The 26201-nt window shown below is 51.9% G+C and overlaps 1 protein-coding gene across 9 annotated transcripts in view; it reads right to left on the bottom strand.

Moving 5' to 3' along the window:
- MEGF11 (multiple EGF like domains 11) overlaps positions 1-26201 on the bottom strand; it is a 332393-nt gene that overhangs the window by 64186 nt on the left and 242006 nt on the right. For all 9 annotated transcript variants that reach the window (XR_004320355.1, XR_004320356.1, XM_032480910.1 and 6 more), the window contains exons 6-8: positions 8799-9045; positions 7403-7523; positions 1025-1161 (exon numbers count right to left, since the gene is read on the bottom strand). Coding sequence is in view for 7 of the 9 variants with exons in the window: in XM_032480910.1 (XP_032336801.1) it covers positions 1025-1161; positions 7403-7523; positions 8799-9045 (505 nt within the window). In the remaining 2 variants the exon portion in view is untranslated. The remainder of the gene's footprint in view (positions 1-1024; positions 1162-7402; positions 7524-8798; positions 9046-26201) is intronic.

Here is a 26201-nt window from a genome sequence, read left to right as displayed (position 1 = left end):
CATGCCCCATGTTCCATGTCTGGGAAGCTCATGGAGATGAACACTGGCTAATGAAGAGGTCAGATATGGTTTAAAAGACTTCTTGCTAGGGATAAGCAAGCCCAAGGCTAAAAATGGAAAATTTCTTTTCTGGACATCACTAAGGATTTGGGGCTGACTTCAGTAAGAGTTTGGAGGAGCCCAATTATGTCTGTCGGTCAGAGTCGGACAACTCAATGGTTAATTCAGCCCTGATCCCTGCTTCCTGATGTAACCTGGGCAGGGGAGGCAGAGTAACAAGATCCAGGGCCAGAGATGAAACATGGATCCCACAGAAGCAGGCAAGAGGTGTGAGAGCCTCCTCTCTACTGTCCTTCTCTCTGCTCAAAGAGACACGCAGCTGAGAGTGAGAGGGAGGAGACTCGCCCAGGTTCTGGGGACAAATGTCTTCCTCAAGCCCTGAATCCACCCACCATCAGACATATGGATTGTTTCTCCATCTTCCAGAGCACCTGCCCTACCATCATGGAACCCTTCTTACCGGGATAAGCGTGCACATCTGGTAAACCCTCCATTACATGCTCTGTGGGTTATCCACCATGCAGGGTGGGTTTGATTCCAGTCTGCTCTCAGGCCAGAGGATGCAAACTGATGTCAGTATTCTTTTGCCAGAACTCACATCAGAAATTAAAATCCACTTCTAAAAGAAATCATCCTGAACATGTGAACTGAGTTTGCACATTCAGCTTTGGATTATCACGACGACTGCCTCCCTTCAGGAGGGCAGAATGCAGAGAGTGTGGGGGGTGCCCACCTCCTCCCCCAGGTGAGCTGATGAGAGTTCAGGGCTTGGGTCACTGGGCCGGGGGAGGGTACGCTCAGCAGGCCGAGGGCCAGGAAGGATGGGTTGGCGGAAGGTCTGAGAAAGGAACAGGGAAGCTGGCAGAAGAGTGCTGTGGGCTGGTAAACCCGAGCCGTTCCCTGCAAGGCTGCTGTAAAAACGAGTCATGTGAGCAGCAAGGACAAGAGTTAACAGCATCCTTACCTGTCCCCCATGTATCCAGCTGTGCATTGGCACTGCCCAGTCACGTGGTCACACTGCCCTCCGTGGTGGCAAGGACAGTCCTGGCTGCAGTTCTGGCCAAACGTCCCCGGTGGGCAGGGCTGGGCACACACTGCTCCCTGAAACACAGGAAGGAAGACGTGCGGAACTGGTGCTTCTGAGGTGCTAGCCTGAGGCTACTGTCTCCCAGAAGCGGCACAGCTGTTACGGCTCTAGGGACCCCCCAGATTCCTTCAGTGGGAACTTCTCCCCAGTCACAGAAGCAGAGAAAGCTGGACACCATGGCTCCAAAGCCCCATTAGAGAGATGGGGAAACTGAGGCCCATTTGCCCATCCAATTATGCAGCACGCGTTTATTGAGTGCCTGTTGTATGCCAGGGCCTGTGTTAGACACTAGGGGCACAAAAATATGAGTAAGACTCAATTCCCATCCTCCCCTTCTACTGGGGAAGAGAGATAAGAAAACAGGTAACTCTGGAACCTGGTGCTAAGTGCGGGAAAGGCAGAAACCTACAAGGACAAAAGGAAGCGGAGAGGGGACCAGAGAGGACAAGAGAGGGCCTGCGTTGGAGGATGGAAAGGCAGGCGGAGCAGGGGTAGCTGCTGAGGTTTCTGCTTTCTCAGCAAAGCTCGGAGTGCGTGTGGGAAGACGAAGCTCCCAAAGCCTGGGGATCAGAGGCCCCGGGAGACTCTGAAGGCCAAGGCGCAGGTGCGGTGAAGCGGGAGGACTCTTGGAAAGTTTGTAGAAGAGGGAATTTGACCCCAGGTTTTTAACCCCCTTTTCAAATAGCCAGGGGACTTCCCAAGACCGGCAGTTCACTTTCAGGGAGGCTGGCCCTCACTGGCTCTGGACAGAGGGAGGCTGAGCACGGCTGGGAGGAGGGGGTGGCGCTGCGAGAAACAGGGACCATGCGGCCCCCTGCCCGCTGCCCGAGCAGACCCGCTGCTCTCTTCCCCTGCTCAGCACCGAGGGTGCGAGTGGCTGGACTCTGGGGGAGTCCTTTCTGGGGACACAGAGCTCAAGAGGAAAGACCTAGAGATACTGATATATGAGGGTCCCATCAGTCCCCAAGCCTGACATCTCTCTCCGCTCCCAGGCTTCCAACCAGCTTTTCCAAGGCTTATATAAAACATGAACAGGAGGCCCAGGGTCACCAGATATTTGACATGAGGCTCTAACAAGTTGGGAGACAGCAGTAAAGCACGTTATATAGAAATAAGGAGGGAAGTGCCAGTAGAAACACCAAAAAGACTCAAACCTGGTGTCTTCAGAATGCGGCTTGCATGGGAGCAGGGGGACATTTTCTCCTCCCTCCACGAGTAGCCCTGTGGTGTCAGATACTCTGATTTTAAAAATTATATAGGTCTTTATCTTAGCATCTTAGATCTTTACTGAACCAACTCTGGTCTCCGGCTGCCCTTCCAGCCTCTCCCACGCCAGAGGTGGTCATTTCTCATACGGAGATCAAGGATTCTCCCACAATGAATTCATCAATTAGTTCAACACACAATTATTAAGCACCAATAATTGCCAACCCCGAGGAAGCTAGTTTAGTGAGGGGAATCCTGCTGACCAGAGTCATCGATCAGTATCATCCAATTTACTTGTAATGAATTAAGTGGGAAGCTTTTGAGCTCTGAGTTTTTCCTCTGCATGTAAGTCAGACAGTGCGGGGCTGAGGAGGAGGGGGAGGCAGGGACGGAGGACTGAGCAGCGCAGAGGAAGCAGCTGAAGACAGTGAGATGAGTGTGGATGCGAGGAGAGGAGCAGGGAAAAGCTAGTCAGGGGAGGGGGGGGTCCTTATTCCTCCTGGAGGCGATGGGGGTACCCGGGCCTGTCTTTCTCACTGTACCCCACAAGCTCTAGAGATTCCTGAGGGAAGAGAGGAGTCTTTTTGGACAACCTCTGGGTCAGTCCTCCGCAGTCCTGGGCTGGACAAGAATACTCTGATCCTAAAAACATATTTTGAGTCATCCTGGGGGGCTGTGTGTATATCTCCCACCTCCCCATCACAGAGCACTGTGGGGACCTCCTGTGCGCGCGCGCACACAAACACACACCATCCATCCTGATAGGCTGCAGACTCCTTATCTCTTACGAGTTTCTGAGACACGACCAGGGCCCCCTGAAGAGGCCAGTGGGGAAGTCTGCTTCCTTTCAACATTTCCTGGGCAAATCAAGCACTTTGAGACTTTTTGGATGGGTGGGCAAGTACCTCTTACAGCCGCCGCTCAGCAGTCCCCAGCTGCACCATCCCAGGTCCCAGGATCCCCAGACCCCTCCTTGGGTTTGAGCCCCTGGGGCCTGAAGGAATTTGCTGCCTCGGAGGGGCTGCTGCCTGGTGCGGTGGAAATAACACTGGACTCAAAGTCAGGACTTGGGTTCAAAGTCCAGACCTATCTCCTCCCAGACAGCTGAGCGGAGACAAGTCGTGTGATTGTTCTGAGCCTCGGTTTCCTCGTCTATAAAATTGGAGTGGTAACCCCCAGTCTCCCAGGTGGTTGTACAGATTATGTGAGATTAGATGATCAGATTACAGATTCTGCGAGATTAGAGCCGTGCCTCAAAGATCAGCCCCTTTGTTAATATTAATTCAACCCAAGTGGACATCTGATGAGGAGCATGGGCCAGGGGCCCAGTACCACCTGGGGCGGAGAAGAGGGCAGGAGGACCACATGGTCAACTCATTACCGCTGGTTGGAAAAACAGCTTTTTGGGGAAAGGCTGGGGGAAGTGCAGGCTGGAAAGTACCAGCCTAAGAGAGGGCTGTGATCTCATGGTTTCTTTCCTGCTCTTATGAGCTGAATTGCGTTCCCCACCCCAGATTCATACATCCAAACCCCCAGCACCTCAGTCTGTGACTGCAGTTGGAGACAGGGCCTTTATAGAGGCAGGAAAGTTAAAATGAGGTCATTAGGGTGGGTCTGAATCCCCAGTGACTGCTGTCCTCCTTGGAAGAAGGGATCAGGACAGAGACAGGGGTGGGGGAGGACCAGGCGAAGACACAGGGAGAAGTCGGCCATCCACCAGCAGGGGGTGAAGCCTCAGACGGAACCCATCCTGCTAACACCTTGATCTTAGACGTCTGGCCTCCAGAACTGGGAGGAAATCAATTTTTGTGTGTACACCCCCTAGGCTGCGCTGCTTTGTAATGACAGCCCTAACACACCTGCCCTGTGGTCAGCCGAGTGTGTGTCTCCAATTGCAACGGGATCTTGGCCTGCGTAGCATCCAGAAAGTTGGAGAAGAGGTGGGGCAATAGTCCTGCGCCTCTCTGGTTAGAACAATGGTTGTGTTTGGAAACGAGCTGCACTTTAAGAGGACCGTGGCTAAATGGAGCATAAAAAGGAGGGGGCCAAGATGGTGAAGGACTCAAGGTTACACCAAGGAGACTCAGCCTCTCCGATCACCTAGTTGTCATTGCTGTCCCAGTGCCATGGATGCCCTCGATGGACAGTGAACAGTGATTGGTGTGGGCGCTGTGTAAACGATCCAGGCCGCAGGCTGGGGCTTGGGGCTCCATGAAGAATCCTTCCCACACCTGAGCTCCCAGGACTCTTCAGCCTCAGCTCCAAATACCTCTGCTCCTCCACAGTAACTGGTCCTATTTCCCCGCAAGTCAGGCCTGTTTTCGTGCACACGTGCACGTGTCCAGCCTCCACCACTAGACTGCGAATTTCTAAAAGGGGGTCACCACATCTCCTACCTCCCAACCGTTGGCAGAACCCACTCTCATCAACCTGCTCACACGTGGCTTCCCTCCTCTGAAAGGTCTCAGAGCCCAGAAAAAAAGAGAGGAAACAATCCTCCAGGCTCTTTGCAAAGACCCTCGGGGACAGGCTCAGCACAGCTGGGCACGTGTCGTGTCCTGTGGGCACACACCAGATTCCTGGTGGCCAGGGATCTCCGAGGAGGGGCCTGGAGGGCCAGAGCTCCTGGTGGCTCCTCTCCAATTCTGCATAAAGCCTCGGTTCTTTGGGGACCTGCACCTTGTGAGTGAGCAATCGTATTCTTCAGATCTCTGAGCGTGACAAAAGCCACGTTGGGGCCACCAGGAAAGTGAGGCAATGGACGGTGATACGGAGAGGACCCTTCTGTCCCACACCCTCCCCCTGGCCCCAGCCCTCCCTGGCAGGGGCCTCAGGCCTGAGTTCGCAGCTTCATTGCACTGTGACTCGGCATGCAGGAGGGGTGTTAATAATTCATACAAATCTGCAAGTTAAACGCTGTGTCAAAAATAGAAATGCAATTGTCTACCAAAAAAATTAAAAATATAAAGTCCCCAAATCCAAAGGCTTCTGTTGACAGAGTTTCCTATCATCTGAAAGAACAAACCTCTCAGCGTGTGGTGGAGAAAAAAAAAATCTCTCCCTCCGTGTGTTGGCTTCCCCCTTCCCCCTCTTCAATCACCAGCCCCATGAGTCTCTCCAGAGAGGACTGTACAGTTACCAGCCTGCCTGTGGCCTGTTCTGCCCCCACCTCATCCTGACCTGACCTCCCTGCCCGCTGGGTCTCCAAGGACCCAGCCCACAAGGGATGGAATTCCAGAAGCTGGCTGGGGATGAGAGGGCCCTTCCAGAGGGAGGTTCAGGGTGGGAGAAACGGGCAGGTGTGGGAGAGGCGGCAGCCCCTTTCTCCTCCTCGGAAGAGACAGACAGACACCAAGGGCTGAGATTCAGGAGTCAGGAGACCTGGCTTCCAGCTGTACCTCCCTCTTCACCACCCGTGTGGCCTTGGCCAGGTCACTTAGCCTCCCTGGGCCTCAGCTTCCTCACCTAAGAGAGGAAGGTATTCACAGACCAGTGGTGTTCAAATGTCTTCAAGCTGGGAGATCCTGTTTTTACGTGTTATCTTACCAAGAACCTCTAAGTAGATTAAAATGGAGAAGTGGGGGTGTGTGGGAGCCGGAGCCCCAGTTATTAGGCTATGTGCCCTCGCCCTCACCTCCAAGAAACTCTTGGGTTCTGTGAAACACAGAAGGAAATCTTACAGACTCAATCGATTACTTCCAAATGCAGGCTTGCGGACAGGGTTGGCTGCCTCAGAGTTATCTGGGGCGGTTATTAAAAATAGAGAGCCCTGGGCCCCAGGAGGTCCCTGGTGGAGCCTGGGAATCTGTATTTAACCCCACCTCCAACCCCCACCTCCACCCACTGTGACTCTGGTGCACAGCAGGTTTGGACACTGCTGGACCAGATGATCCCCCAGGCCCTTTCCTGCCCTAAAAAAAAAAAATTCTGGCAAATCTGTGTCTGCATCAACAGGCCCTGTAGCCATCCCTTCTGCTCCCCCCGCCCCCGCCCCGCCCTGTGACCTCGTCATCCACAGCCTCCTGAAATATCCTGCTCCTGTCCTTCCTGGCTTTGCAAAGCTTCAGGCCCCGGAGGAAGCAGCCGGCTGTGTCCCTGAGCCTCCCCTAAAATGAGAAAGCCAGCCTTAGTGACTGGCTGCTTCTGAGGAGGGACTTGAGACTGCAGAGGGTGGGGACACCGGCGGGGTGGGGAAGCGTGTTGGCTAAAGGAGGCTGTGGCTTGTCTGTGGCATCCAGGGACGTATAAAACGAGCAACTGTAGAGCACTTCAGAGTTTGCAAGGCACCTTGGACATGCGCTGCCTCATCTGAGCCTTCTGCCAACCCTCCCTCTGCGGAGGGCAGGGCTGGCTGTTGTTACACGAGTTTTGCAGATGGGGAAGTAGAGACTAGAATAACTGAGGGCTTTTTTCAGGGTCATCGTTGGATGTGAGACCTGAATTTAAGCCTGTGAGGTTATAAATCCCATCCCCCTTTCCCACGGTGGTGGTTTCCAGACAAGAGACCTGGATTGGTTAAGGCTGCATCAGAATCACCTGCAGTGGTTTTTAGACTACAGATTCTGTGGCCCACAGAATCAGAATGTGTGTGTGTGTGTGTGTGTGTGTGTGTGTAAGGGTTGGAGGCTGGGAATCTGAGGTTCTATAAACTCAGGTGACTCATACCCTGCTGTCTCCCCTATCTGTACCACCCCCATCCTTACACCATGTTCTCTTTGCCACATTTGAGAGCCCGTGGCAGCTCAAGTGAGTATCTATGCTCAAAGACAGAGCCAGTATATGAGAAGAATTCAACTCCTCTGTACACAAAGGACCACAGGCTCAGAGAGGTTAAGTAACTTGCTTCAGGTCACAAAGCACTCAGATGGCAGCCCTGGGATTCAAAGCTGTGTTCATGGCACCGCTGTCAGTGTCTAATGATGCCCATGACCATAAATAGGAGGGAGGGAATTCAGGGTGGGAGGGGAATTTATTCCTCCAGGGTGCATGTGAGTAAGGGATGCTCAGACCTCTTACGCAGTCCCACCCACATCCTGCGGGGCCACCTACCGTCCAGCCTGGGGGGCAGGCACACTCGCCAGTGATGTGGTGGCAGGTGCCCCCATTCTGGCAGGGGCAGCGCAGCTCACAGTGAGCCCCGTGGCTTCCAGGCGGGCACAGCTCCTCGCAGCTGCATGGGAAGCAGAGGTGTTAGAGGCAGCAGCGTTCAGATCAGGTGGCGGTGCCCCAGTGCTGCCAGTCTTAAGGCTCCCAGGCTCCCTAGAAGCTAGTGAGCTCACAGTCAATGGGCAGTCACAGCCCAGGAGGGGAAAGCAGGGCTGAGGACAATGAACTGGAATGTTGTATGTTTGGGCCAGTACTTGTGGGATGACTTCAGTGCTTTTAGTGTAAAGAAGATAGCGCTTCTGATGAGGGAAAGCTGAGGAAGCTTCCCTAAGAGGGAGACGTTCCATTTGAGTCTTGAAGGTGAAGTTAGTTTCACTGGGAAAATGGCAGGAAGGGCATGCCAGGCAGAAGGAACAGCATGAGCAAAGGCACTGAGACGTAGCCACAGGTTCAGCCTTCAAGAGTCTGCCTAGATTCAGAGAAAGGAAGAATCTGGGGCGTGCCTCCACCCTGTTCCAGATTCTGGAAGGCTCTCAGCTACCACAACAGGCCTATATACAGAGACTGAGCACTGCTGAGATTCAGAGGAGGATTTGCATGGGGTCTTTGTCTTGGCCCTCAGTCCAATGCCCTGGGCCTGGAGCTGGCCAGACATTCGGACAGGGAACACCCTCAATCAAGGATGTATTTGTGGCTAGAGTTCTTGGGTACCCCCAATCTAGGGCTGTTGGGGAGGCCATTGAGTCTTCAACAGAGCAGGGAGGAGGGGGTTCTCCACTAAGCAGCCTGGAGGGCTCCTGCCCAGGCAGACGCTCCAGGGCACTGGAGTGAGGGGCTGTTCCGGGTCCGAGGGGAGAAGGTCGAGGAGAGGACACAGGCACAGCGAACTCCTGAAATCTACCCAGTGATATCTGCCCAGGGCCCCCACCCCATCTCTGTCTCAAATAGTCTGGAAGGGTTCAGGCTCCAGTTGAGCAGTGGCATTGGAGTTATGATCAGGAGAGAATTCCACGCCAAGGTCTGGGGCTCTGACCAGGAAGAGCCTCCCTGCACGAGTTTTGCGAGCTCCTCTGGCCATGGGAGCCTCCATCGATGCATAGCCCCAGTTCGCACCAGTCGCCCCGGGGGCCTGGACGGCAGGGATCTGAGACCTGCACGGGTGAGGCCCGGAGCACTCAGTCTCTGCAGGACTTGGTGTCAGAGCGCAGGAGATTTCACAGCCAGGACTATCCCCGCCTGCCATCTGTTCTCACCGCCCTAGCCACCCTCCAGGAGCCGGGGTCTGACCTCGCAGCCGCCCCGCCCCGCCCCCGCCCCTCCGCGCCCGCGCCTTACTCACTAGACGCCGGTGTAGCCGGGCGCGCAGAGGCACTCGCCGGTGCGGGGGTCGCAGCCGGCGCCGTGGCGGCACTGGCACGGCAGCTGGCAGCCCTTGCCGTGGGTGCCGGGCGCGCAGAGCTCCTCGCAGCGCCAGCCGCGGAAGCCGGCGGCGCACACGCAGGCGCCGGTGATGGGGTTGCACAGCGCCCCGTTCTGGCACTGGCACCGGTTGCTGCAGTGGGGGCCCCAGTGGTCGCTGTCGCAGCCTGCAAGAGAGGAGCGGGTCACGGTGGAGGACTCTCCCCGTGGGCTCTCCTTTGGGATGGGGAGGGGGGGGCGGGTCGGGAACAGCCTTCGCGTCTCTGCATCTCTCTTCTCTGGAAAAGAGGCCAGCAAGGGGTTTCTGGGTGGAAGCTTTGGCACCTCATAACCTCCATCAGCCCATGCCAAGCCCCCAAATAATCATACAAGCTAAGCAGCTTCTTCCTCCAAAGCATGCCCCAGTCAGGATCATTCCATTCCAACCAATGCCTTTCGAAGCCCCCTCTCCTGTACTGAAACTCTGGAACCATAAGCTATTTTACGTTTTGGCTGTCTCTCTTCCACTTGGCCAGGACCTTTTCCTTTCAGCCTGCCTCCCCTCTTCTCTGTGACCCTGCACCCCTTCTTGATGCCTCCCCAGCCCAGCCCAGCTCCCATCTCTCTCTCTCTCTGTCCATCTCTTCCTGAAACATTAGTTTTTCTCACCTCTTGCACCTCACTCTCCGTGAACACGTCTTCTACCTCCCTGCCCCTCCCTTGGCTCCATCTCCCTGTCACCCTGCCTCTCCCTCTCTGCTGCTTTTCCTATCAGTCATGCCTACACCCTCTGGTTCCTTCATCTTCAGTTCAATTTCATTACTTTCCAAGCAGCTTCAGAAGGAGCAGGAAAAAGAAGTGTTTCCCTGGGAGGTGACAGACAACCTTGAAGATCTTTCTATGTAATTAAATGTTTCAAAGAGTGATATCTGAGCCAGCTTTGCAGAAATTCACACTCTAGGGCTGGGGAAGGAGGCTGAATGGCAGACCACGGGTAGGTCACCCAGCCTGCTGCCACCTCCTAGTCGGACCTTCACCTGGTACATACAGGACACACGACAAGATGGCCTCAAACTATAGCCTCATTCACTGGAATCCTGGAATAGGGGTGCCTGTGGGGTTCAGGCATGGACAGGCATAAATAATGTTCTAGGCGATGTTCAATGGAGAAAAAGATTGCTCCCAGCTAAGGAATCAGGCAAGACTTCCTAGAAGGAGGGCACCTGAAGTGAGCTGTAAAAGATGTCCCACTTGTCCGACTATCACAGTGATCAACTGTCCCAATTTCACCATTGAAAGTCCCTCATTCTGAGAAATCCCTCAGTGCTGGGCAAACTGGGATGGCTAGAGACTCTCCTGCCTGAAGACAGGGAGATGATGAGTTGACTTTTGTGCTCCAGGGATTGTAGGACAGACAGCAGTACTCGAGTACTGGGTAAGGACAAAAGCAGAAGGTTCTGCTGAAGCCAGTGAGGACATGGGATCTTTGAGAAATAAAGGGTTGACGGAAGAATCACTACAGCCCCACCAACCCTCCTGTGTGTACCTCCCACATGCTGATGAGGGTTCAGTGATCAGTGTCATGGAGACTGTCCATCATCCTTTAGAGATGGAATCACTCTATGCCTGGAATTCCTATCACCCAGTCTTGCTTCATCTCATCTTCACTATGCCTCAATATTCACACATACAAACCAAGCTGCCAAACTCTGAGTGAGCCCCACCCTGCATTTTCCACCTGTTACTACAATGAGTGAGGCAATATCCAGTCCAACAGCCAAAGCAATTCTGAGAAAGAAGAACAAAGCTAGGGGCATCACGCTTCCGGATTTCAAATTATATTACAAAGCCATAGTAATCCAAACAGTGTGGTACTGGCATTAAAAACAGACACATAGATCCATGGAACAGAATAGAGAGCCCAGAAAGAAACCCATGTGTATACAGTCAATTAAATTACGACAAAGGAACCAAGAATATACAGCGGGGAAAAGACAGTCTCTTCAATAAATAGTGTTGGGAAAACTGGACAGCCACATGCAAAAGAATGAAACTGGACCCTTATCTTACATTATATATAAGAATCAACTCAAAATGGATTAAAGACTTGAACGTAGGACCAGAGCCATAAAACTCCTAGAAGGTAACATAGGTAGGAAGCTCCTTGACATTGGTCTTGGCAATGGTTTTTTGGATTTGACACTAAAATCAAAGGCAACTAAAGCAAAATAAACAAGTAGGACTACATCAGGCTAAAAGCTTCTGCACAGCAAAGGAAACCATCAACAAAATGAAAAGGCAACCTACCAAATGTGAAAAATATTTGCAAACCATGTATTTTGCAAAGGGTTAATATCCAAAATGTGTAAAGAGCTTACACAACAAAATAGCAAAAACCCAAACAATCCGATTTGAAAAATGGGCAGAGGATCTGAATAGCCATTTTACAAAGAAGACACACAGATGACCAAGAAGTACTTGAAAAGGTTCTCAACATCAGTAATCATCGGGGAAATGCAAATGAAAACCACAATGAGATATCGCCTCACACCTGTTAGAGTGGCTAGTACCCAAAAGGCAAGAAATAACAAGCGTTGACAAGGATGTGGGAAAAAGGGAACCCTTGTGCACTGTTGGTAGGAGTGTAAATTGCCACTATGGAAACCAGTATGGAGGTTCCTCAAACTGACAAACAGAACCACTGTATAATCCAGCAATTCTGCTCCTGGGTATTTATCTGAAAGAAATGAAAACACTAACTCGAAAAGATTTCTGCACCCTCGTGTTCACTTCAGCATTATTTATAATAGCCAAGACATGGAAGCAACTTAAATGTTCATCAGTGGATGAATGGATAGAGAAAATGTGTATTCACAAATACACACGCGCGCACACACACACACACACACACACACACACACACACACACAGTGGAATATTATTCAGCCACAAAGAAGGAAATCTTGCCATCTGTTCCACCATGGATGGACCTTGAAGGCATTATGCCAAGCGAAATAAGAGAAAGACAAATACTGTATGATCTTACTTATACATGGAGTTTAAAAAACAAATGAACAAACAAAAACTGAGCTCATCGATACAGAGAACAGGTTGGTAGTCATCACACGTAGGGAGGAGGCAAGACGGGCAAAGATGGTCAAAAGGTACAAACTTCCAGTTACAAGATACACAAGCTCTAGGATGTGATGTACAGCATGGCGACTACAATGAGAAAGAAGAACAAAGCTGGGGGAGTCACGCTTCCGGATTTCAAATTATATTACAAAGCCATAGTATTATATATTTGGGAGTTGCTAAGAGAGTAGATCTTGAAAGTTCTCATCACAAGGAAAAAATTGTAACTATGTGTGGTGATCAATGTTAACTAGACTTAATGTGATGATCATTTCACAATATACACAGATGTTGGATTGTTATATTGTACACCGGAAACTAACAGGTTATATATCAATTATATCTCAAAACAAAAATCAAGTCTAGTTATGGTTACAACCTGCACACACACTGAAAGAGGCTCACAGGACAGAGAATAACAAATTACCCAGTGGTCCGGCGTCTTCCACATCACCCCGTCTCTCGGACAAGTACTCAGTGAGTGGAAAGACTAGCAGAATTACCTACTGTATCATTTCTCTATTTTTGTCGCCAAGCACATGTAGTTAAATTTGCATAAGTTTAACGTACATATGTGTCTCCACTGTAATACTAATAACCGCATTTTAAATGCTCATTTGTGATATTTAAAACCCTGTGAATTAGGTTTTATTATTTCTCCATTTTATAGATGGGGAAATCAAGGGTCAGAGAGGTTAAGTGACTGCCCAAGTTTAGAGTCAAGGGCAGCCTAGGTCTTCTGGCTCCAGCTCTCTCCACCACAGATGAATGGGATATTTTCTGAGTGATGGTTCTGAGGAGAGGAACTTAAGAGGTGCCTTGGGGACAAGGTGGCAGTTGCAAAGCACAAGGGCAGGGATACTACAGAGATTAGCCACGTTCTCCCCATCATCACTGTGAACAACCCTGGGGCCGGAACAAGGGATTCCCCATGTTGCTACGACACAATTACTGTCCTCAGTCCTTGGCTCTGTACTGAGCTGTTGGAGTCCAGAGCCCGCTTGTCCTTGGGGCAATCCCAGGACAGGCAGATACATTTTGCTTATCAGAGGGGACCTCTATTCTCTCTGTCACAACCAAAACCCAGTAGGAAGCAGAACTATGCCCCTGATAGGGAGCCGGGATATTGTCATGAAGTCCATGCACTAACTCTTGGGTGCTTCTGTTCCTCCACGCATCCATTCAACCATCATTTACCAGGCAGCTGCTAGTCCCAGAAAGTGTCCCGTCCTCTTGGAGTGTATAGTGGGGGCAGAGCCATGGGGGCAGCACTGAAGGCAGACTGCAGAAGAGCTATGATAAGGGTCATTTGGGGCATCAGAGGAAGACACAGGCAGGTGTGAACCCTGGCTGGGGGTGGCCAGGGAAGATGTTCTCAAAGAAAAGGCCTGATGGAGGGGTGAGGATGGGGAATGGATCAAGGCAGAAAAAATAATACATATAAATGCTTGGAGGTGGGAAAAAACTTGAACATGAGAGAAAATGGAAAAAAAAAAAAAAGGTACGTGTGTCTGGAGTGTAGACTTTAAGGGAGAGCAAGGTACAAGGGGAGGCCGATTCCTGGGCAGGGTACCAGGTCCAAGGGCTCTGTGAGCTGTGTTCAGGGGGGCAGATTTCATTTAAGGAGCAGGAGGCTCTGAATGTGTTCTAAGCAGAGAACTGACATGATCAGGTGTGGCCATAGAAAGAAGGGAAGGGACAGATTCCAGCTGTGTTTATGAGGTTGAATCAGCAAGGACGTGGAGATTGACAAGGTGCCGAGGAAGGAGGAGAGGGCAGGGAGGACGGCAGCCCAGCTCTGGCTTAGGCTGCTGGGTGGATGCTGGCGCCATTTCTTTACAGAGACACAAGGGGAAGAGCAAATATTGGGGCAGAAAGAATGAGGTGGATTTCGCTCACTATGTTGGAGGTGTCTCAGGGACACCCAGGAAGGCATTCAAAACCCATTCGCCTACCCCTCACTGATGCCCTCACACCTGAGTGCCTTCGTTCCTCTGCTCCTCCATTTGACAAACATTTACCAAGTACCTGCTAGTGCTAGGAAGTGTCCTGGCCTCTCGTGGCGTACAGTCTGGTGGGGACAGAGCCACGCGAGGAGCAGTGGTGGTACACTCTGTAAGTGCCATGATAGGGGCAGGACAGGGCGTTGGAGAAGCAAGAGGAAATGCAGTTCTATTAAGCTTGACAACCTGGGCTCTCAGACCGCAGACTGGTGTGTGCGCACACTCACCTGTACATGCTTGTTTCCTTGTGTGTGTGTGTGTGTGTGTGTGTGTGTGTGTGTGTTTTATGGGGCACCAAAAAAAAGAGGTCTATGTCACATTAGGAACCCATGGAAATAAACAGACAACATTTGTAAACTGAAAAAGCAAAGCAACTCAGAGCCACTAATACAGGGGCAAATAACCCCTCATAGCTAAATTGACAGGAAGAATTTACATTCAATTTATAATACTCTGATTAAGGAAGCAGGGAAGTGTGTAATCCATTCCACAGACATTCCCACCAGAGTGATTAAGTGGGAAAAAAAAGTTAGGGTTCACAGGGAGAAGCTCCAGGTATCTTAGAAAGTCCACGTAAAAACACCTCATTCCCCAGCAATGACAGAAATGAGACGGTGAGTCAATTATCTACCCTGTTGAAGGGGAATAAAAACTATCATCATTAAAATTGCAACAGGACTTTGCATTCTTCCACAGACAATCGCCAACTCTTTCCAATTTGGCTCTCGGATGTCACCCCCTCGCACACACTTTTTGGTTTCTGTCACAGATGCTCCTTCCTAATTATATTTGGCTTTGGCTGAGTTTTCAAGTGGGCGTATCTTCGCTGGGCAGTGAGTGAGCGCTTGGGGCACCGGGAAGCGTGTGGCCTGGCTCGTTCTGTTCCTTTAAGCCGGCCAACTCTCACCCGTCCCAGCCAGAGCATCGCCCAGCTGACCTCTTCCAACTTCGGGGCCCGACCTCCCCCACCCCGAGGGGAGTGACTGCGTCTCTCCCTTCACCGCCAACCTTGACCTTGACCGCAGACAGGCTTTTAAATGTTTAACTACTTTTTAATATGTGCCAGGCCACGAGATAAAGGCATACATTTTCTCATTCACTTCGCACAACAACCCCCTTATAGTGGGTTGCCGATTAGGAAACAGAGGCCCAGAGAGGTTAAATACCTTGCCCAAGGTCACACAGCTGGGGAGCGACTGGGTGTCTGAGCTCTAAGCCCTGCTATCCCACTGGGTGTGGCCTGGTGTGGGTGGACGAGGGGACCTGGGAGGTTGGCGGCCAGCCTGGGCTCACATGGCCACCTTGGACAGTGTCCCGGGAGCTGTGGGCCTTATCCAGGGATCGGTTTATGTGGGAGTGCTGGCCACAGGGCCCAGGTTTTTCATGACAGGCCCTATTTCCCATAATTTTATTCTCTTCAGTTAAGATAATTTATTCAGAACTTTTTCTATTGTGAAAAAACACGTATAGCATACATTTTGCCATTTTAATCATGTTTAAGAGTACAATTAATTCAGTGGCATGAACTGCACTTCCAGCGATGAGCAGCTATCATCGCTATTTCCAAAACCTTTCCATCACCCCACATGGGAACTCTGGAACCATTAAGCACTAACCCCTCATTCCCTCCCTTCTGGCAACCTCTAATCTACTTTCTCTATGCATTTGCTTCAGCTAGATATTTCACATTAGTGGAATCATACAAAATTAGTCTTTTGCGTCTTCTTCCACTTCGCATAATGTTTGCAAGGTTCCTCCATGTCACAGTGTGTATCAGGACTTCATTCCTTTTTATGGCTGAATAGTATTTTATTGCATAAATACGTCATATTTTCTTTAGCCATGCATCTCTTGAGGGACACTTGGGTTGTTCCCACCGTTTGGCTGTTGTGAATAATGCTGCTATGAACAGGGGTGTACAAGGATTTTTTTGAATCACTGAAGATCATTTATTAAAGGCACAACTCACCATCTTTTTATGCCTTTATTGCCTTCCTCTATTAGGAACAATAACTCAGCTGACCATTGTTTTTCTGTCACGTTTATATAAGCAGATTTAGGTACCTTGTGTCCAATCTCCCCCACTAGCCTTGGAATCTCTGTGGGTTACAGCGCCCGGGGGGAGCTGGAATGTGCCCCTGTTTGTGGCTGCCTCTGTCCCTCACATGCACACACAGTCTCACCCAGCGTCCAGCCCAGAGCTGGGCACAGGAAGAGCCGTCAGCAGTGCTGACGAGGGGGCCTGGCCAGCCCTTCTCCAGCAACCAAAGAGCCCCCTCCCAGCTGCTCGTGGGAATTCACATCCTCAGACAGTGGTCCTCAGCCTGGCCGCTCATCCGCACCACTCTGCAGGTTTTAAAAACCTCTCATACCTGAGCTTCAGTCCTAGGCATTCTGATGTAATTATTCTGGAGAGGCGGTGTCCCAGGGACAGGTCCTTTAAAAGAGCTCAGCAGGTAAGAACTACTGTCTTTCTGGTGATCTGCATTCTCACTGGTCCTCTCAGAGAGAGGGGCAGGAGGATGCTGAGCCTGAGGTGGGAGTGAGAGAGATGGATGGTGTCTCCCATTCCATAGACGGCAACACTGAGACGCAGCAAGGAGGAGGCAGTGTGGCCACTGACATGAAGGTCAAGGGGTAGAAATAAACTGGGGATCCACTGACTGTGAGCTGCCCCGGCCTGTGCTGGAGTCTGGGCCAAGTCCCCACAGCTCCCGCTTAGCAATGGAAAGGCTTGACCCAGTCAGAGCATCTTCCAGGAACGGCCCTCGGCCCTGAGTCCGCTCCTCACAGTCCCCATGCCCCCACCCACACCAAGAAGAAGTAGGGGCGCTGCCGGGTCATGGGCTTGCTGCTGAGTTTACAAAGCAGCAGGCGTGGAGGCAGAGACGGAGCAGCAGCTGCCGGAAACCACTCCAGCTGATAAAAAAAAAGTGACTTCCCAGAGAGCGAGGCCATTTGTTAACAGACTTGCCCCAGTAAAAACACAGGCAAACCCACCAAAGCTGAGCCCTTCCACTTTTCCCAGACGCAAGCTGCAAATCTGAAGCAGCATGGAAGGGTGGGTTGGAGCAATGCTGGGCAATCTTGGGCAGCCCCCTCCCCTCTCCGGGCTTTTGTGTTTACATCTGTAAAATGACAGACCTGGATCAGTGGTTCTTGCTTGGGCACCTGGAAATGGGGAGGGGAGGATTAGGTTGTCACAAATGATCAGGGACAGTCCTGCACAAGGAAGAATTACGCCCTCCACGGCTGTCCGCATTAAGAAACACCAGCAGGTAAAGGTCGGGGTCTCTTCCCGTTCTGACATTGTGTGATCGTCTGCTCTGCTGCTAAAGGCCCCTACCTAAGAAACAGGCGAGAGGAGACAGGGTGGGAGGTAGGTTTGCTCCAGTGTGGAAAGGAAGATTCAAGGTGGTTACCCAGGCTCGGAGCCGAGCGACTGCTCTGCCGGCTAGCTCTCCACCACTTAGACTGCTGGAATGAAATATTAATAGACCAAGGGTCCTGCAGATGAAAACCCAGATCTCCTGACACAGTCCCTAAGCCTGGCAGATGCTGACAGCACAGGATTATAATGATGTATCATTAGCTCTTAGTGATCTATTTATTACACTTGTTACTTACTGGGTTATTTAACCACACCGTCTGTATCCCTCAAACCTCTGAGGGGAGGTGGGATTCGGTGGCTGCACAGAACGCAGGCTGCACCCCCACATCTCGCTGGTCCCCTGGGAAGGGGGCGGAGGACTAAACACACATGCAGGAAAAACGCTAACGCTGTGAGCCTCCAGTGGGCCAGCTGCCTTCTCATAAAGGGTTGTTTCACTTAATCTCTTACTGACCCTGTGCCATTTGTTCAGACCTCACCTTGTTTCAAAGAGGATTTGAGGCCACCCATGTGAGGTGGAATATTATTGCATTTTTCAACAGAGAAAACTGAGGCTTAGAGACATTAAATAAGCAAATCAGAGTTTCCCAGCCTCAGCATGATCAACATTTTAGGCCAGAAAATTCTTTGCTGTGGGGCGTCCTGCACACTGGAGGATGGTTAGTGGCACTCCTGGCCTCTGCCCACTAGAAGCCAGTAGCTGCCCCCCGCCACCTTCACAACCGTGACAACCAAAAAGGTCTCCAGATAATAGACAAATGTGCCCTCCAGGACAAAAGCACCCCGAATTGCAGAAGACAGAGTTGAGGGTCAAAGACTGGTTTTCGTAGTCCTCAGCTTAGGGGGCATCCTGTGTACCCCCCTACATCTTCCAAGTCAGGAAACTGGTCAGAGGGGCCAAGCGACTTGCCTGTGGTCACACAGCTAATGCACTGCAGAGCTAGATGTGAAAGGAGCTGGCCACGACCACCCAAAGCTTTTCCCACCCTCACCACACCAGGTTTTGGGGGATGAGTTGGGCTCATTTATTCGCTTGTCAGTGTTGAGCACCCACTATGTTCTAGGGGCTGATCTGAAAAACAGACAAGCAGATGGAAAACACTGACCCATCAGAACATGGGGTGATGGAGGGGTGCTGGGAAAGCTGTGCTGGGGCAGTTATAACCAGGAAGAGCGCCCACCATCAGGGCAGGGGCCCGGCAGCTGGATGGATGGATTTGGGGGTAGCAGGGTAGGAGGAGGGAATGAAGCCGGTAGGTACATTAAAATGCCTTGAACAAAGTCAGTGGCTTCAGCTCATTGCCTTCCTCATCTCCATCGCCTTCCTCATCTCCATCGCCACAGCCTCGACTGCAGCTCCAGGCAACCAAGTCCATTTTAACCAGACGTCATGCCCCTAAAGTGACAGGAGGGAGTGGGGAGACTCAGTAACTCCATTTATTCAGCGTTCTGCATCTCTCTGTGGATGGATGCATCTGGAAACCGGCACTGGGACCTTGCTACAAGGTCTCACAAGTCCGCCTGGCATTGTACCACTCGGACTCCATTCCTCAGGGTCTGCAGGAATCCCCTATTAAGTTGCACATCAGCCCATGTTTGTGCAAGGGTGTGTTTGGGGGGGGGGTTGGTCACATCATGGGGCATTATCAGCCATTAATACCCCGGTTATCTGTTAATATCCAAGTGGCAATTAGCAGACCTGGGAGTCAGATTAGGAAGGGTGCGTGTGTGCGTGCGTGCGTGTGTGTGTGTGTTAACGTGGAGAGAGGAGATGGGAAGTTGTGGAAGCCAAATTCATCAACTTCGCACGGACTGCGCCAGACGTAGACTGCCACAGGACAGCGTGAGCAGGTGATGGGAAAGAAAACTAGGTGGCAGCTACTTTGCAGTAGGTACTTGTTCAGTTTAAGCCAGGACTCCTCAAGCGCAGCTATGATTATCTCAGTTTTGCAGAGCAAGGACCAGCGTTGGGTGTGGTTAGGTGATTTGCCTAAGACCTCACAGCCGGTGTGATCTCTGGCCTGTTTCTCAAATGGCGACATCTGACAACAGAGCCTTGAACCACAGAGGATCGGAGGCGGAGGCAGGGCGGAGCTGGGCCCTGGAGCTCATTTGTGCCTGTGCTGTCCTTGTACAGAGGATGCTGAGACCAGAGGGGAAGGGCGATGGCCAGGTCATCGGTGAGAGGCGGGGGTGGAGCTGAGACCCCGGGCCCTGCGAGGTCCCTGGGCCGGCTGAGCAGAGGCTGGTGCTGACTCTTACACTGTCGCCCCCTTCCCTGGGGCCCAGGTCAGGATTCATGCACCACCCCGCTGCATCCTCAAAACCTCTGCCCTGGGCTGCACCCACCTCTGATGAGTGCGCCTGGCCGGCCCCAGCACTTTGGCCTCCGACACTTCAGCAGAGGGGTCAGTGAGGCCCAGGGTGACACGTAAACTGGGGTCGGCCCCAAATGGCCCCAGGGACCGGCCTGAGCTAGTCTGTCCTCAGCTCAGCTCAAAACCTAACACCCCCACCCCACACCCCACATCAGAGGCTTTTAATGAGGGCCTGGCTCTGGCTGCCCAGCTCCCTCTGATCTGCCTGCATCACTGCCTTTGAAGCTTCCCAGCCCCAAAGACCATTTATCTCCACAATTTGCCTAGAAAGCCTCATAAATCATATCTGTGCACAAAGGAACGAACTCTTTGGAAGAGCCTTTCAAAGGCGGCCAAGACACCACAGACCCGCCAGGGGGCCCGCTGCCTCGGCCTGCGCCCTCCCCAGCAGGGCCCAGCCCTCATCTCCCTTTCAAAGCTCCTGAGCAAACCCCAGGCTGAAGAGAGGGAGGGGGCAGCTGGGGATCAAAGGGAATTTGGTGAAGCTATGCCACGCGGGAGTGGGACCCCCCAGACGTGCCAGGGCTCTGAGGGAAATGAACTCATAGGTGGAGCACGGAAGGACACTGGAAGGTCACAGATTCCTAGCCTGTTTCCCACGAGGTCTGAACTCATTCTGTTCAACTCATAGCCCTGTCCACCATCTTCCCATCATTCCGCCTCGCTCTGACTTGCTCTAAATAGTGAGGCCCGGTCTGGTGGAGGAGCCTCTCTCTGGCTCTGTCGTGGGCCTTGGGCAGGGAAGGTACCACCCTCCTAGGCCTCAGCATCTCCCTTGGCAGAGAGACAGGATAAGCCCAGATGAGTGCGTGTCCAGCTGCCACCTATGGAGTCCAAAGGGTCCTATGCCTGGGGTGGAGGCTGGGGCCATGACAGGGGCTCTGGACTCCCCATTTCTACAGCTTCAGAGTTGCTGAGTTTTCTGCTGGATTCTCACACGAGGACAAAAGATTAAGCAGCCAAATCAGAGGAGGGCGAAAACCCAATTGTTAAGACGCTTTCTGCCTTTAAATGTCTGTGTTTAATTCTTCTCCTAGTCGGGAAGTTCTTCCATACGTCTGACTGAGGAATCTTGTGCTGCAATTTAAAGTAATTTCTTCTCCTTCCTCTGCTCACTCAGTGAGCAGCCACTTCAGGGCCAGCACTGCAATGGGTTGTCATGGGGAAGCAGCCCAGGTGGTGCTCAGGGTCTCTGACTTTGGGCAGCTTCCTGTCTGGCACTGCAGCCAGCCTCCCACTGGGAATACACAGAGAGTGGAAACAGAAGCAGTGAAACTGGAGGCCAGGTAGAGGCCAGCTTCCCTCCTGAGCCCGCAGAGCACATTTGAACTAAAGCCGGGCTCACCTGTTGCCCTGTTCACAATGGAGCAGGGGTCTTTCTCATCAAGTGGGGTGAGGGGAAGGGGGGTTGGGTAGAGGGGCTCCGGCTGCTCATCAGGGGTTCACAGGCACGGGGAGAGGTAAAGCAGGTGGGGGTGATCTGCATCAGGGAAGGCTGCGGGCCAGGGCAGGAGGGACCTGGAGCCCTCCGCCCCAGCCACTCATCCTGGGAGCCGATGTCACACGCCACAGGCCTGGCAGAAGGCTGTTCTCACAGCAGACACAGTGGCTCCTCTGGTTGTCCTGCAGGGCTTACACCACGATTGTCCCAATGAAACAGATTCACATCTGAGCCATTTTTCCTTTTGGCAAAGGCAGTACCTGGGGCCGGCTTGTCCATCTGGTGCTTTGGATCAGCTTGGCTGACACTTACTGAAACTCGATTAGATGTAAAATCCAGACTAGGTGGGGCTTAAAATGGGTGGGAGGGCCCAGTTGGTCCTCAGGGGCCAGGGAGAGATCCAGGTCAGACACAGTAGCTGGGGGTCACAAGAGACAGACCGGGAGAGGCACTTGCTGGAGGGGAAAGTGCGCTGGGAAGTTGGGGGTATGTGGGGAAGAGGTTAATCTGCCCAGGGGGGCCTTGGGGAAGAAATGGGATTTGATTTAGGATCTAGAAGGAGGGATAGGATTTCAACTGGTGGGAAAGCAAGGGGAAGACAGTCTTAGTGGAGGACAGCAAAGGCAAGGAGGGAGAATTCAGGATGCAGAGCAGCCTGGAGGGAGGGGTACACATGGCCCGGCGGCAGAGGATCTGGCGAGCGGGCTGAGGGGTTTGCTACATTGAAGGAAGGTTAGCCCACTGCTTCTCAAACTATCCATGAGGAAGGACCAGTTTTATCTGATTTGTCTGTTTTCAAATCCATCACAGACAGACACACAGTCCTCACTGAGCGTGACTCGTACGCAGGTCACACCACGTGGCTCTCACACTATGGCCCGCTTGGCAGAGGAGTCCGCCAACCATGGGCTCGGCTGTCACAGTAATGTCAAAATTGCTCTAAGTTTCTAAACACTTACTATTAATTTTCTTATCTCATCACTTGCCAGTGGTAACCCCTGGACTTTAGGTCTGCAGACCACCCAGAATGGCGCTGGGCTAGAACACAGCTCAGAGGAAGGAAGAGAGCAAATCAAGACAGGTTTACTGGAGATCTGGCTAGGCAAGGTTTCTGTCCAGCCTACCTCCCCTCTGGTAAGTCCTGTGGACTCCCAGAGGCTGCTTAAAGGGCTAGGAACTTGGGAATGATGAATAGAACCAAGGATAATGTTAAAAATATCTATTAACTGGGGACGGGGGTTAGGGTGTAGCTCAAGTGGTAGACTGCAGGTTTAGCACACACAAGGTCCTGGGTTCAATCCCCAGTACCTCCTCTAAAAAATAAATAAGTAAACCTTATTACCCGCCCCCCCCCCCACCAAAAAACCTATTAACTTATCATGGAAAAGAATCTGAAAAAAAGTACATATGTATAACTGAATCACTTTGCTGTACACCTGAAACACTGTAAGTCAACTACACTTCAATTAAAAAATGAAAAAAAAAATTAGCTGGCAGAGTAGGGCACTCTCTGATTGGAATTGCTATGGGTGGTGTGGGTGCCTGCTGGTATACCCAGGACAGGCACCCTGTTACAGGTGAAGCCTTGTGTGAGCTCTTCACAAGCGTATCTCGTTTAACCCTCCTGACACCGCCGTCATCTCCATTGTCAGGCGAGGAAACTGAGACACAGAGAGGTCACATCCTGCCCAAGGAGAGCCTCTACCCTCCATCCCCTCCCGACCTCTGGCCCCCTCTGGGAGTTATAGACACCATAATTATAGTCTAGGCCCCTCTGCTGACTTTCTGTGTGGCCTTAGGCAAATCACATCCCTTCTCTGGCCCTCAGTCTCCCCGCTGTAAAATAAAGAGGGTAGCGCTGGTTGAGCCCTAAGATTCCTTCCATCTCAGACATGCTGAGGTCTCTGAATCCTGGAGGAACTATCAGAGACAAACATTCAGGGATGTGGAGAACAGCAAACCCAAAGGAGGAAGCAAAGTGTTGAATCTTGGAGCACACGTGTGTGCTCTGAATTTCTGCTGACAGGCACCCACTGAATTATAGGCATAAATAGCATTTTCACAACAAAGACAACAAATGCAGGTTTGCCTCACTTTATACAACCCATTCTTCTAGGTCCTTGCACAACTGACTTGCTATTTGGAATAACTCTACTTATCTGTAAACCTTCGACCTTCCAAAGCACTGCTATGCTTATAGGTCATCAAAGCAAAGGTAGGCATTCCCATTGCTCAGATGGATAGGCTGAGGGCCAGAGAAATGGAGCAGCTTACCCAAGGGCCCTGGTCTGGTTAGGAGAGCCAAGATTGCACATCTTCAGGCTCCACATCCACATCCACCATTCTCCGTTGTACCACTTCCCCAGGCGGGTCACTTAACACAGGGCCCACCCATCAGCAGGAAGTCAGGTCTCTTTGGTACGTGAGGTCTCCGGCTCAACTCTGCCTTGCTATTTGTGTCACGGTCCACTTGTCCCTGCACAGGGAGGGGCTTTGAGAGCAGCTCCCAGCTGGGCCTGCCAGTCGGAGGACACTCTATCCATCACTGCTGAGTGAGGACCTCTGGTTTCCCTGGAGAGAGGAGACCTGAGGGTGGAGTGACAAACAGCCTTCCTGTCCATTGAGAGTTATTATCAAGGGACGGGACGGGCTGCTCCTGGGATCCGCTGAGGATGAAGCAAAGGAAAGACACTTCTACGGCAGCGGTAGGAGGTCTGGACAGTTGGTCATTTGTTCCTTCACTCTATAAGACTTTACTGAGTGCCTACTATGTGCCGGGCAATGGAGATCAAGTGAGGAACAAAGCACCCAGGGTACTGTCCTGGAGTGAACAGTCCAGGAGCAATAAAGGCCCCTACTCTGGCCTTTGTTCCAACAGCACCTTCTCAGAGCCTTCTTGCGCTGCCCTTTCCAAGGTCTCTCCCCCATCCCCCCAGCTTTTAATTTTCTTCTTTTGAGAACTCATTCTATCTGATATTACACAATCACCAAGTCATATACTTATTTTCATCTTTCTGTTTGTTTTTTGGGACTCCCACAGAACATCAGCTCCGTGAGGAGCTGTTTCATTCTCTGCTGTAGCCCCAGCACTGGAGCAGTGTCTGGCACATAGCAGATGCTCAGTAAATATTTGCTGACTAAGTGAGCGAATTAACAAGGAGATATATAATCATAAATTACAATAAGGGTATGAAGGTGCAAATAAGGGCTTGAGGGTAAACAAAGACAGGGGCTTCCTCTCAACTGGGAGGTCAAGGAAGGCCCCTCTGAGGAAGTGACATCTCTGCTAAGAGCAGGGGATGAGAAGGAGGCAGTCATGGCCAGAGCAGGAGGTAGGAGCCTTCCAGGCAGAGGCAACGGCGGAGCAAACATCCTGAGGCAGGGGAACGTTGGCAGGGTCAAGGCGCTGAAGGGAGCAGCACAGCGGGGATGCTGTGAAAGCAACAGGCGAGGGAAGGGCCCCAGGTGAGGCAGCCGGGGCCAGATGTGGCCACGGCAGGGAGCTGGGACTTTCTTTTAAGAGCAATGAGAAGCTCTTGAAAAGATTCTATCATGACTCCCCGGAAGGAATAAAGCAGGACTTCCCTGTGCGCAGGACTTACCACCCTGGGCCAGGACCCTTTCTTTGGTCCGTCACCATCCTGGGTCAGCCAGGACCTCCTGGTTTAGAAGGGGGAGGCGAGAGGATGTGAGCAAGACTGCCCTTCCGCCTGGTACCATTGAGGTGCTCCCCCATCACCCCACCAGCCAGGAGACGCTGGGGAGGGGCAGGGTGGGGGATGAATGGGGAGGAGAATCAGTTGGGGTAGCTCAGGGTGTCCGCATCCAGGTGATTCAGAAAATGTGCTGACAGTTGTACACAAGCTGCGATCTCACCAATTACGTGCCCCTCCAGGAGAGGCAAGGCTTTGCTAAATATAGTCCCTTACTGTTTTCTGTATGTTCCTGGGTACCAAGCAGAAACTCCTGAAGCCTGTCTCACCCAGCACTAAAGTGGGTGCTGCATTTGCCAGAGGTTGGAGGTGAGGGCCTGGTCATGGTGGTGGTGGGTCCTCCCGTGCAGCTGAGAACCATGAAGACGCGACTCAGGGGTGCGGGGCAGGCCAGGGCCACTCCGGGAGCTGATTGCCCAGCCAGATACTGGGTGAGGAACACGACCAGCTCGTGAGCAAATGTGACGGGGTTAACGACCCTTAGGATTTTGGTGACCACGGTGACCAGTGCAGCAGGCAGTGGCAGGCGGCTTCATGAAGCAGGATGTCTACAAGATAACTTCTAGGACATCCCTTGAGCTCATACGAGCCTGGGACTTTCGAAGGAATCGAATGAGCTTAACTTAGCCAAAGAGGCCGGGGCTTCAGCACCTCTCATTCTGTTGGGGGAGTGGTGCTCCACCTCCTCCAGAGCACCCATCCTTGTCCTCAAGGTGGGAGTCACTCCTTAAGGCCCTGCAAACCCCACTCAGGAGGCTTCTCCATCTCCCAAAACCCCCCTTATCCATTAAATGCTCCCCCTTAGAGAAACTCCCTGCTCCCTGCATCATTGCACATTCACTGTGTCTACTGCTTATTTGCCTTATTTAAGGTAGGTGCTTACCTATCAGGCCCCTGAGCTTTGCAATCGCACAGACCTGGGTTCGAATCCCACCTCTGCCTCTTACCACCTGCCTGACCTCGGGCAAGCTCCGCTGTCCCTTGGGACTTAGCTTCCTCATCTCATCTACAAAATGGGTCTAACACGCCTTAGAGGGTTGTGGTCGGGAAATGGTGTAAAAGTACTTTATTCACTGGCTTGCAAGTAGCAGGTGCTCAGTACTATTCCACAACACCCTCCCCAGAAAATGTGGAGATAAATAAATGAAGAAACAAAGTCATCCATCAAGGCATCCTGTTATGTGCAAGGGTAAATTCATTAGGTGGCTGAGTTATTAGCTGATTTAATAGTAATCGGTCATTATCATCACCACCTGGCTCGTCATCACCTCCACTTTCGGGGA

This window comes from Camelus ferus, chromosome 6 (assembly GCF_009834535.1).
Source record: "Camelus ferus isolate YT-003-E chromosome 6, BCGSAC_Cfer_1.0, whole genome shotgun sequence".
In the NCBI taxonomy this organism is placed as follows: Eukaryota; Metazoa; Chordata; class Mammalia; order Artiodactyla; family Camelidae; genus Camelus; species Camelus ferus.
The sequence above is the reverse complement of the archived record's forward strand: the minus strand, read 5'-3'. Positions and strand labels throughout refer to the sequence as shown.